The 12,609-nt window shown below is 33.9% G+C and overlaps 1 protein-coding gene across 1 annotated transcript in view; it reads right to left on the reverse strand.

Moving 5' to 3' along the window:
- Positions 1–11,221, reverse strand: part of LOC142345902 (uncharacterized) — a 46,634-nt gene extending 35,413 nt beyond the window's left edge. The window contains exon 1 of the mRNA XM_075398352.1: positions 11,044–11,221. Within this exon, the coding sequence (XP_075254467.1) occupies positions 11,044–11,117 (74 nt within the window). The 5' untranslated portion in view covers positions 11,118–11,221. The remainder of the gene's footprint in view (positions 1–11,043) is intronic.
- Between the last annotated feature and the right edge of the window lie 1,388 nt (positions 11,222–12,609).

Below are 12,609 nucleotides of genomic sequence, written 5' to 3' on the forward strand. Positions count from 1 at the left end.
GAATTCCTGTAAAGTCCACAATGCTAGGTATTTCCTCACTACGAGAAGTGATTCCTTCATATTTACCAAAACTTATTTCGTTTTTTCCAGTACTCTTGATTTCTCGAAACAAAAAATTGGTAGTCCAACTCTTCGCTTGCTAGTACCAGTAAATTGATTAACATTGTCAAAATTGCCAGTCACCAGGAAAAGTTTTTCTCCATTGTAAGGCCGAGAAATGACATTAGAATCTGACGAATTTTTCTGCGAGTCTTCGTATCCCTTAAGACTGTATGCTATTAAATCTCCAATAACGACGTGCTCAGTTTTTGTTGGAAAAATTCTATCACTAAGAGCCACCCTCTAGTCACCAGAGAGCTGAATTTCATCATTTAAAAATTTGCCAAAAGAATCCAGAGTGTTTGACCCAAATATTTGCATAGAAGTTGATGAAATAACATGCACAGTGAACTCATCGTGAGAATGATTTCTACTCATTTTCTTTTTTCCGTTCACGAACAAGCTGCAATCTTGATTGATGGAATTTTCCTTCTATTTTTTCGTTGTTTGCATCAAAGAGGGAATATGATAGCGGAAATAATATCGGAATATTTGTTATCTCCTAAAGTTGGTCAGTAAACGATTGTTCGTAGCCCTTTCTAAAAGCTTTGTCTTTTTTGACAATACTAACAAAATCTCCGACAAAGAAGCGAGGTTTTTGAGAAACAGTTGTTTCAGCGCTCAAGGACACAAGCCGCGGTACGTTTTTTTGTAACTTTGTTTGGCGCAACTTTAGTTATTCGGTTAACGCGTGAGTTGATTGTTTTCACAAAGTCATCTAATTTGTCAATGTAGGAATAAGTCCATATTTCTTCAAGGTACCTATGGATGATATTTTTTAGTGAATGAATATTCCGTTCCGCAAAAACAGACCTTTTTCACTAAAAGTGCTATACTAATGAATTGCTCATGAGTTGCACAGTCTTTTGAAAGCTCCGAGAAATTCTGTTCCATCATCAACCCATACTTTCTCGGGTTGTTTATGTTTGATCAATTTTTTTGAATGCATCAGCTGCGTCTGTTGCATATTTTGTGTTCATTGGCTCTACTCTAAGGTATCGTGACAGGCAATCAACTGCCACCAAAAGGTACTTAACTTCGCGATTGTATTTTGCAAGGTTGTCAACGTATTCTAAATCCAATGGCCAAATTTCATTGTTATCTTTCACAATCACTTTAAGTCTGGAAAATTTAAGCGGTATTTTGTGAAGGACGGCTTGGCATCTAAATAAGACTTGATTTTTGCTAATGACAGTTTGTTGTGTTTTTGTAATTGTTTTGAGCTTCCAAACGATGCAGGAACTCTTGAGTAGAGTTGTTCCAAAGTTTTTGTTTCTCAGAAGACGAAACGAGACCACTTTTTTTGGTTGGCCTTTTTTTTGTTTGTCGTTTAGTTTTTTTTTCTATTTTTCTGTTGTGGTTGGTTTTGAAGTACCGTGTCCTGTTTGCGGACTTTGTTGCGTTGGGAAGAATTCTTGTTCGCTCTCATAGCTTTCCAATATTTGCTTGGCGTAAGTGTTTGAGACGAGATCCGGCTCAAGTCGAAGAACTAACAAAGTTCTCGAATATGCCTCTTGATCAATTTTTTTGGTTGGTTGTTTCAAATTACACAAAAAAGATGAAACTTGTACATCCGTGAGTTTATTGTCAATGTAAATTTGTTTGCTCTCTTCCCCAATAGTGATTTGGTTTGATTGAAGAATGAAATCAAGTACTATTTCCGCACGTTTGATTTTGTGACTTTCTTTTAATTTAACGTTTTTCATTATCGACTCAAATGATTCAACTGTTGGTTTTTTTTTGTGACAATTGAATCTATTTCACTGTCATCACTAGAAGCCTCCATTTTTTCCTGCTCTTCAAATTTGGTTGAATCTGTTTGGACCACTCTTTCTGCTTTATCTATATCTCGTTCAATAATTGATGGATCCGTTTGGATAACTCTATCCGTTTTTCTTCCGTCCTCTTCATTTATTAGCTTGTTTCGTTGCATGAGTATTAACTGAATAGCTTTGTTTTTATATTGTAGGGTGTGCAATAATTTCGCTCTTTTGGGGTTGCTTCGTTATAAACATATGTTTTGGAATTAAAACGAACTCTTCTGTATGCATTATGATTCCATCAAGTAGAAACAACACGAAAGACTAACCGTTTTTAACAGTTCTGATTCTCTGCCAAGAATTCTTTTCTTTTCCTTCAAACCTGTTTGTCTGGATAATATTTTTCGAAATGATTTTCTGTGAGTTTCAATTAGTTTTTTTATTATTCGCAACATTACTGTTGACTACGTTGAGAAAACATTCACAGAGAAATTGAATAAAGTATTTAGAAGCTGTCTTTATTAGTTTTTTAAGTTGATGTCGCTTGACTGAAGCATTTAACGCAGCATACATAGTACTCTCTCTGGTTCTTTTGTTGAATTTGTTATTACAGCTTTCGCAGACGGTAAGTAGAAAATTGATGGTCCTGGTGGCACAATGTTTGAGCAGTATCGTAAAATGTCCGACGTTTTTGGGTCTAAATCAAATAATAAATGACTTTCTTTCGTAAATCTTATCTTTCTTTACAAAACTGTGTTGTTGAGCTGTCGACCAATTGAACCAATTTGTTGAACGTCACGTGGTGATTTGAATGAAATAATGTGTGTTGTATTCAAGTCGATTGTTCTCGACCACTTGCCTTGTTGGAATAAATTGTGCTTAACGTAAATAACACTCTTTATCGTTAAAAAGTTCTTCGCGTGAATCATCGAAAACAAGAAGACAGTCTTCTAACTCTGAGACAATTTCAAAACTTTTAAATTTTTAAAACTGTATATTCAATTTTCTCTCAAAAGACTCCAACTTTGGTTGCTCGTGCTGATAGAACTAAAAAAATTGATTGTAATTTAGGTGAGAAAGTGTTATGTAGTAAAATTTTAAAAATCAATTTGGTTTTGCCACAACAAGTTGGACCAGACACTGCCCTAAAGAGTCGACCGCTGGTTGAAACAATTTTATTCACAGCTTTGGGTTTGGAAGTGCGTAACCACGAGTGCAAGAGAGGAGCGAAAACCAACCAAAATGTTGATTCCTTGCAATCCAATTCAAAAAACACCAACTTGATTAGAGATACTGTAATAAAAAAACTATAATGAAAATTTGAGTAAAATAAACAACTTCTGATCGTGGCACTCTTAAATTGCAATATCTCCAAGATCTCCTTTCCTGTTGATTCTCAGCAAAAACAAAGTCTGTTATACCAGCCCCCGAATCTAACTGATCCGCAGTTGAACTCATTGTGAAAACGGTGCTTCGAAATTGAATTAACAAAATAATTAAATTTTCAAATCAACATGAATATTAATTTTGTTAGTCAACTATAAGAAATTCATAAGTTGTATAATGACAGTTTTCGTCCTTTTTTTGTAATCAAGTGTATAACTTGCTTTCATGCCATACTCCATCCCGTAATACGTAACTCAATCCAAACATCCTTGTTCCAAAAGCTGCTTAATTTCTTTAAGCAGATTTTTCTCGTTCAGAGGCACTTGCAATTGAACTGACCACATCGGCATAAATAAATAGGGTTAGATTTTATCTTTGCATTTTCTCTTTCACAGACATGATACAGTTGAAAATATTCTAAAAGTGAGAGATATTTTTTGAAGGATTCTTTTTCGGCTCCAGGGCAAACAACTTGCTTTTTCTTCAATACAGTTTGTCCCCGACTGTCAATTTTTTCCTCCTTGACTAGTGTAACAGTCAATTGATTTTCAGCCGGTAAGCAACTGTAAGTGATCAAATTTGGAGACAAATTCACTTGGAGTACAGATGGGGCTGTCTTTTCCAATCGACGGTTGTTCATGGATCAGCCAGTAGAAGAACAATTAGGCCTTCTTCTACGCACAATGTTTGTTTTTCTGTCGATTTGGGCAACTTGTTGATTGCAATTCATAAATTGGGGTCTCCCGATAGAAACTTAAATGTTCAATTCTGGGGCATAACAAATCCTCAAGGTTTGTAACTTTTCTCTAATTAAATTTTGCGACGTATCAGTTTTCTCTGCACCCTTCGCATAAAAATCTGATAGAGGAAATCGAAGAACTACACTCTGAAGAATTTGTTGTAGATAGCAATATGGGTAATCTCCCTTCTCCCAATCCAAACCATGAGGATAATTTAAACCCACTGATAAGAATTTTGTTCACTCAAAGTAAGAGAATTGAATGAGTGCGGCGGTGAGAATGAAATTGTATCCGTGTAGTTATTGCAATTTATGGCTAGTTCTTTCACAATAAAACCAGATTTTTTTGCTTCGAAAGCCTTCAAAGTCAAGAACAACCACTCTTGCCGTCAACATTCCAATCGATTGAATACACGGTTTTTGAAAGTCTTTAAGTATAAACAAAAAGCAATACTAGTCACAAGACCCACATATTCATTTGTGACTGGACAGGGTAAAACGTATGAATAACCGGGTCCCTTTTCACTGTACTCATAAACAAAAAAACAAGCGTCGTGAAGTTTAGCACGCAAACGCAAAACTTTAAAATTTTTAAAATAAACGTCTAACGAAGAATTGTCAGTCCCAATCAATCCACCATGCGGTCTCAATTTCAATGCAATTTCCAAATCGAGGTCATGATCCAAATATAAACAAGTTGCTAAAAAGTACAAAAATCTTTCACCGTATTGTGAATATTCTTTTTTCACTTCCTTGTATATCTCATGAATCCTATCCAAATCCACCGTAGCTATTGTTGTCATTGCGCACTATTAAAGAAATAGTTATTTCTAGAGAGTAACCCAATCCCCTTAATCCTTTTCGGTCAAGTCTTAGTAATAATTCCCTCAACGGAGGGGGGAAATGTTTGGTTAATAATTCGGCTGTCTGCGCACGTAAAAGTTATGGCTGTCCCTGCATGTAAAAGGTTGGGTTGTCCTATCCCATACAAAAGGTTGGGTTGTCATAGCGCATGTAAAGGGTTGGGTTGTCCTTGCCAATGCAAAAGGTTGGGTTGTCCTCAGGACAACCCTATCTCTTACATGGGAGGACAACCCCCCCCCCCCCCGATCCTCCATGGTTTAAATGTTACTACTCACGTAGATGATCGATTCGAAGTACTGGACCCAGGAGCAACAATCAAATTGACAGCAACATGTTCTAAAAATGTGAACGCGGCTTACCATTGGTAACAGTCAGAGTTAGTGATACTGGCACTCGGCAGGAACGATTCACAGATGGTTTTCGCTAATTGCAAACTTGAAGCACTAGGGTAAATTGCCATCAACACTAGAGTAAATTGCTTAAGGAAGCTTTTTACGATACTCCATTGCAAAGCCAAAGACAGACGTTAAGCAGATCATTAAATCCTGCGCTGACACAGACTATGACGTTCAACTGACAAGGCTGTCACCACATGAGAGTATCAAAGCTTTGCGAATCGAGAGTCATTTTTGTGACCCTGGAACTAGTCATTATTTTAATTATACTAATGTCATTGCATTTTTATGGTTAGGTTTAGTGCTAAAGATGTTGCAGATCTACTACATAAATTCTTGTATGTTAGACTTACAAATTATTCTTATGATTTGGATGCTCTGTTGTCACTTCATTCTCTTATGTTTCGACATAAACAACGGACGTTAATTAAAAGCTGTCATTTTACTCTTGTTTTTCCCATTAGTTCTAGTTCTGATCGTAGGATGTTACTGATATTAGGTTCACAGTACAAAAAATTTAACTACATAACATAAAACGTAAAAAACAAGCAGGATCCATTCAATTGGTACAAAAATGATTAATTACAATTAGAAATAGAATGAATACGGCTCGTTCACGTCTGTTAGTAGCGCAGAAAGTTTCAAAAATACAACTAAAATTTGCTAAGCGAAGAATAAGTTTTGTTTCATGATGGAAAGTAATTTTCATTAACAAAATAATAGGTAATTATTGCTACTCAACTTTGTAGCCAGGAGGAAATTCTGAAAGAGAAAACCGAAAAATATAGGAATCCTTGTGAATATCATCTAAGTTTATGAATACATTCTTTTAAATCGAAACGCTTTTATTTCCAAACCTTTTTGTTCCAAAAGTTGTATGCTAACTCGGATCTATTCTGTTTTGCTCCCCCCGCTTAAATCTAGCCATTGGGAAGATTCCAAAAAAGCAGAAACCGAAGAAATCGATTATAATCGTTCCGTAGTTTAGAAGGAAAATTGAAGAGAATGTTCGTAGTCACTAGCTTTTTCATTTTTTCACCTGTTTTTTCTTTTCTTAGAGGGATTTTTGTATGTAATGAAGATAATAATTATTAGAATTGACAGATAAACTTTAAGAGAATAGCAGAATTGATTTTTCTAATCTATTCTGTTTTGCCCCCTTCCAACTTAGTGAGCTTATATTTTTTACGCCCCCAGTCGCACGTGCTATTTTGTGACAAGGTAACGTGCTATATGACAACATATGATTTGTAACTGCGGGCGTAAAAAAACTGGGGGAGGGCAAAACAGAATAGATACAATTTTTCATGTAAAAAACAAATTAGAAAAAAGAACATAATCGATTATCGTCGGGAAAATTGCTCTCAAACGACCGGCGAGCGGTTGGCTTTGTCTGGATTTGACTCTTCAACTTTTTGCTTTCTAGCCTTGTTAGTAAATAAAATCAAAGAAAGTTTAGTGAGACTAGCTTTAGTTGGATTTGACTCTGCAAATTTTAGCTTTCTATCCTTGTTAGTAAATAAATCAAATAAAAACCTGATATTTTAAAAATTTGCAAAAATTTGCAAAATTTAAAAAAAACGCATCCAGAATTTGCAGCGAAAACGTTGAAAACATTTTTTGTCTCTTGAGTTATGTCAAGTAACCCATCTGCAAACCTTGAAAACTTCGTTGGCCAGTGATGATAGTTAAACTCAGAAAAAGGACAAAACTTCTGAAAACTGTAGCAAATTTTAACAAAATCTTGCAAAAATTCGAGATGTTAAAATTTTTAAAACCATTTCATTGTCTATACAGAATCCATCTATACAGAATCATTGTCTATCAGAGACTATACAGTATCCATATTTCAAGCTTTAAATAGTTTCACTGGCTCATAAAGATCCATAAACTGGGAACATAATAATTTTCCGAAAATTTGACAAAAATTAAATTGCTAGAAAACTGTTAAAGCTGGAGTCATTAAAATATTGATTATCGTACCATTAACTCCAGAAACTATGCAGCAGCCTATAATCAAACCATGGATGAGAACTAGGACCCTGGTGCCGAAAAAATGATTTAAAAAATTCAAAAAGATTCAAGAAACTTGAAAAATTGCAAAATTTTTTTAAAAATTGTTCATATTAAAATCTTGAAAAACATTCAATTACATCTAGGAGCTAAGCAGTAATAATCAAACGCTCGAGGAGGTTCACTGGCCCTTCAGGTTGGAGAAACCTAAAAAATGACTAATTTTCAAAAAACTTGAAAAAATTGAAGATTTTGTCAAAAAAATTGCTGAAGTTCGTGATGGTTAAATGTTGAAAAATCATTCCATTACCATCCATTAGAAACTATGCAGTAACCTATTATCAAACCCTGGTGGAAGTTTGGTGGAAGTTTGGTTTTTTCCACACTTTTTGTGGAAAAAAAAGAAATCGATATATTTCTTTCCACGGTAATTGGTCCCTGCGATAGATTGTAATGTTAATAAATTCGATCCTGAATTGAAAAAATTCTTATAAACCTATTTTTCCAAAAATAATTTCTCCTTCACATTGGTCTAAAACACATCTGATGATTCTTTTATATTCATTTCATTTCTATATTGCATGATTTTATCTTAAATTGATCCCATTACTTAATTAAACACTTTTTTCGGCAAGTGTGTAGATTCGCGCTTGTCACTGTTGTCTGCGACAAGTTTTAACAACACGTTGAATAGGCATAAATGAAAGAACATAACCAACTAACATCAAGCGAATTGCTCTCAAACGACCGGCGAGCGGTTGGCTTTGTCAGTAGCTAGCCACAGTTTAGTGAGGCTAGTTTTAGCTTGATTAGACTCTGCATTTTTTAGTTTTCTAGCCTTTTTAGTAAATAAATCAAATAATAAACTGATATTTTAAAAAACTGAAAAAAATTGCAAAATTTTAAAAACTCTTCCAGATTTCATAGTGAATAAATTCAAAACTTTTTTTCTCTGATTTATGTCAAGTATCTCATCTGCTTGACTTGAAAAGCTTCGTTGGCCAGTAATGATCATAGAAGGACAAAAATATTCAAAAATTTTGAAAATAGCAAATTTTACCAAAATCTTGCTGAAATTCAATATAGTAAAATCTTCAATACGATTTCATTGTCTCAAGAAACAATCCAGTATAACTGTTTCAAGCTTTAAATAGTTTCACTGGCTCATAAAGATCCATAAACTTGGAACATAATAACTTTCCAAAAATTTGAAAAAAAAATAAAATTTTGTCAAAAAATTGCTAAAACTGGAGTCAATTAAAAATTGAAAACCCTTCCATTAACTCTAGAAACTAAGCGACAGCTTATCATCTAGACTAGGAGGAGGTCCATGGGACCCTGGTGCCAGGAAACTGATTAAAAAATTCAAAAAAACTCGGAAAAATTCCTTTTTTTAAATATTGCTAATATTAAAATCTTGAAAAAAATTCCATTACATCTAGAATCTATGCATTAACCCATAGGCAATTCTAGAGATGCTTATGTGGCTCTTGAGGCTGGAGAAATCTGAAAATTGACAAAAGTTTCAAAATACTTGAAAGAAATTGCAAGTTGCATAAAAAACTGCTAAAATTTGTGATAGTAAAAGCTGAAAACTAATCCATGGCCAAAACATATTTTCCAGTTACTTATTATCAAGTTCTAACGGAGATTTTCTGTTGGGCTGCAAGACCGAAATAACGACAATAAATATCATAAAAGTTTTGAGTGGTGGGGGGGTCAACAGTGGGGGTGTCTCTTCAACCTCTAGGAACCGCCCTTCACACCATAAGAATAAGTGTCTCCAAAACAGTTTAATCAAAAACAGAGCTGAAAGGCTCTAGGAACACTTAATGCCAGCTGAGCGCTACCTGTTTATCCTGTTTTTGAGGACCAAAAGTCAAAACCGTCAGACCAAAAATCGGTCCAGGGAAAAATCGCATAAAAAAGACCGACAGGACTAATATAATTGCTACAAACTTCGTTTGAGAAGAATTAAAGACAAGGTGGAATTGAAAACATAACACGTTTACGTTCCAGCCCTCAAAAATGACTTTTTTTCTGCGTGTTGTAATTATCCTTTCAATGGTCACTTCAATTAAGTTTTTTTAATTTCATTTTTTTTAGAAACCCAATTAATAAAGCAATAAGATTCATCAAAAAGTTTTTTAATTGAGCTAAGAAATACAGAAGATTTCTACGGCCTTTCTATTAGTTCAGTTTACTCATCAATTGAAAGGCACTTCCGGAAAATGAGGGTTGAAGTCAATACAATTATCGACAGATTCAAAAGAAGATTTAGTTAAAAGTTTAATATTTTGGATCTTTTCCGTTTGTGTCCCCCAGCTTATTAAGTGCATATTATTTGCACCCCCAGACGAACGTGCAATACTTTTAAATGGTAATTTACTATGTAATGGCACGTGTTCTGTAACTGGGGGTATATAACGTACTGCAGGGCACAAACGGGAAAGATCCAATAATTTTTCTCCAAAGTAATGCTTTTTCCTTTGTTCCAATTTTCAATACACTACTAGAATTATGTTGGATAACAATCACACAAAATTGTTTCACAATTCGCGTGGGGAACATCGATAAGCTTCGACTGAAATTTGGCTTAATCGGAAGGAAGTTATTTTGCTCTTTTCAAGAAAAATTGTGAAATCCGGTTTTTTATATATATGAAAAAGAACACAAAAAATAATTATTTCCTGGAAAAGTTATTAAATCAAAAAACCTGGGAGCCTTAAATTCAAAATCATTTTGTTTATTTGCCAAAATAAGACAGAAGTAAGGAAGGCAACAATATTTTTCTTTGGTTGACTTTTAAATAATTGGATTTTTTTGACGATTTCATCTCATGTATTCAGGTATAGTCCTGTTTTGTCGATTATTAGTCAAATCCATTCTCAAATTTACGAAAGAAAATGAAATTCGTGATCAATGTAAGGATTCACAGAAAGTTCAATAAAAAATAATTTAAGTGTAAGTCAAAAAAATAAAATTTCAAAGTTTGGATTTTAATGAAAGGCAACAACATTCGAACTAGGCATCAAAATTTTTGGCCGTTTTTCTAGCACGAGAATTATGTGAAACAAAACAATATTGTTTTCTGGTGTTCTGTTGATCAAGTGTTTTAGTTTGTATTTCTTGCTAACGTTTTTTTTGAAAAAGACTGATTAAATTATTTAGAAACTATTACATACTTTAGAACCTAAAGACATTAGACATACTTTAGAACCTATAGACATACTTTTAATCTAAAGTTCAAAAAAAAAAGGAAAAGATTATATAGTTTTTTTCTTCAGTTTTTACTAAAACATTATTTTCGGCTATAGAGCTTTGGGTTATCATATCTAGCGATAGATTCTATTTTATCTACAAGAGAACGGCAAAGAAAGTGAATTTTTGAATTAAGTACTAAGATTTTCTGTTTCAAATTTTTTATGAAGATTTCTTTGTTTTAATTGCTTCATTTAATGAACTATATAAGAAATCCAATATTTTAAAACGAAAGTTAAGAAATCTACGATATTCGCCCTCAATCTAATCCCTGCAAAATAATAGAAATTTTTCCGTTTCCTTTCCAATTTCTTCTACTATTCCTCTTTCTCAACCTAGAGCAAAATTGGCAAATTCTAGCTGAAAATCAAAACTAGCCTCTTAGAGCTACAAAATGATATTTCTCTTTTTCCTCTACGATGGGGGGTTTCATGGAAATTTGCTTCCCCAAAGTAAATTTTTGTAAGTCAAAAATAAAAATATTTCAGTTTGTTGCAATATAACTCTAACAACTGACTGTACTAACGCTTGAGCGTTGCTGTCTTTATCGGAGAAGACAAGCCGAAGTGATGTCACATAGAAGAGTAATGTTGGTATCATTTTCAGAAGCTTAAATGTAAACTGAAGAAATGAAAATGAGAAAATATGTTTCTTTCTTGGAGAAAACTGACTGACCAGTAAAATTCACAAATATGGCCAGTACCTTTAGCGTTCAAAAAACAATAATTTCTCTAGTGAGTGCCAGCTTAAAACTACTAACAAATGAGCAAATATAGTAATATTTCTCTATACTCTAATAAATACACAGCTCTCATGGTCTCAAACGATTTTGCCGTCCTCTAATAGGAGTTCTCTAAGTAGAGCACAAAAAGGTAAAACGATTTCTCTTCGATATTTGGTTGCATTAGCTAAGAGTAAAAACTCTTGAGATGTGGAGCGATTATGACACTTTGGGATTTCGTGGAGGGATAGTGTTGACTTGCCCTGTTGAATTTGGTTTTAGTAATGTTTCTGCTTCCAAATTCCTCATCCCGCGAAAATCAATAGGGGATTAGATCTGTATAACCAGGTGACAACTGAACGTTTCCATAAAATTTGTTAACATTCCAGTTCCTATATGGACGTTGATTAAAAAACCTACAAGTTAAAATGCTAATTAAAATCGATTTTTTGAGCCAATCAAATTATGCAATAGGTAATTTTACTTTCCATTTTACGCTGTAATTTATTACGCAGTTCAGTGCTCAGGAACAAATTCAATAAACCAACCAAAATATTCAAACTTAAGTGACTCTTTTGCTTAGTTTGTGTAGATCTGATCTTTTTACAATCAAGCATTTATGTTCTGTTTTTCAAGAGCTATGATTTTTTGGGGAACAATGAGACTAGTATGATATTGTAGAAAAGCAGAATCTGAACAAACCTGTTTATATGAAGGCGTTCATCTTTTCACTACCCTTTTAGTTTTCTGCAATTTTCTCACCCTTTGACTCTTCTCCTTCAGTTTGAATACAGATTTTAAAATCAAAATTATGGTTTCCGGAGCCATTTTTTCATCTAATTTCTTCAGAAATTAACCAATAAAGTGTTTTCCTGGAAGTCATCACGTTTCCTCTATTTGGATATCTGGTCTAAAACAATTAGAGAACTATTTTTGATGCTTCGTTGATTAAGACCGGGCTTCGTGTCCAACCGGGTTGCCTCGTCTGAACTCTACCCGGTACACCAATCAATTGGTGCGTGCAAAAGTTTCTCTCTGTCTTATGCCACCTATCAACAAGGTTCTTTAGTTCTCTAACAAAACAGCGCATAGCTCTAATGGTACTCCCAAAACATTTGAGACTTCTAAAAAGCTTTAATTACTTTAACCTAAAGAAACTAAAAGCGACAAATCTAAACTGCAAAATTTTTCGAATGCTTTGTTGTGTCCCAATCGTTTCAGCAAACAAGAAACTTTTCATCTTTTCTTTCACTGTATTTTATTTTCAAACACTGAAGTTTCTTTGGAGAAAAACTAATGTTAATGCGAGATGTAGGTGGTAATTAGTGTATTAGTTCGGATTAAATTTTTTAAGAAGACCATTGAAAATTT

The sequence above is a fragment of the Convolutriloba macropyga genome, chromosome 1 (genome assembly GCF_964194025.1).
Source record: "Convolutriloba macropyga chromosome 1, txConMacr16.3, whole genome shotgun sequence".
Classification (NCBI taxonomy): Eukaryota; Metazoa; Xenacoelomorpha; order Acoela; family Convolutidae; genus Convolutriloba; species Convolutriloba macropyga.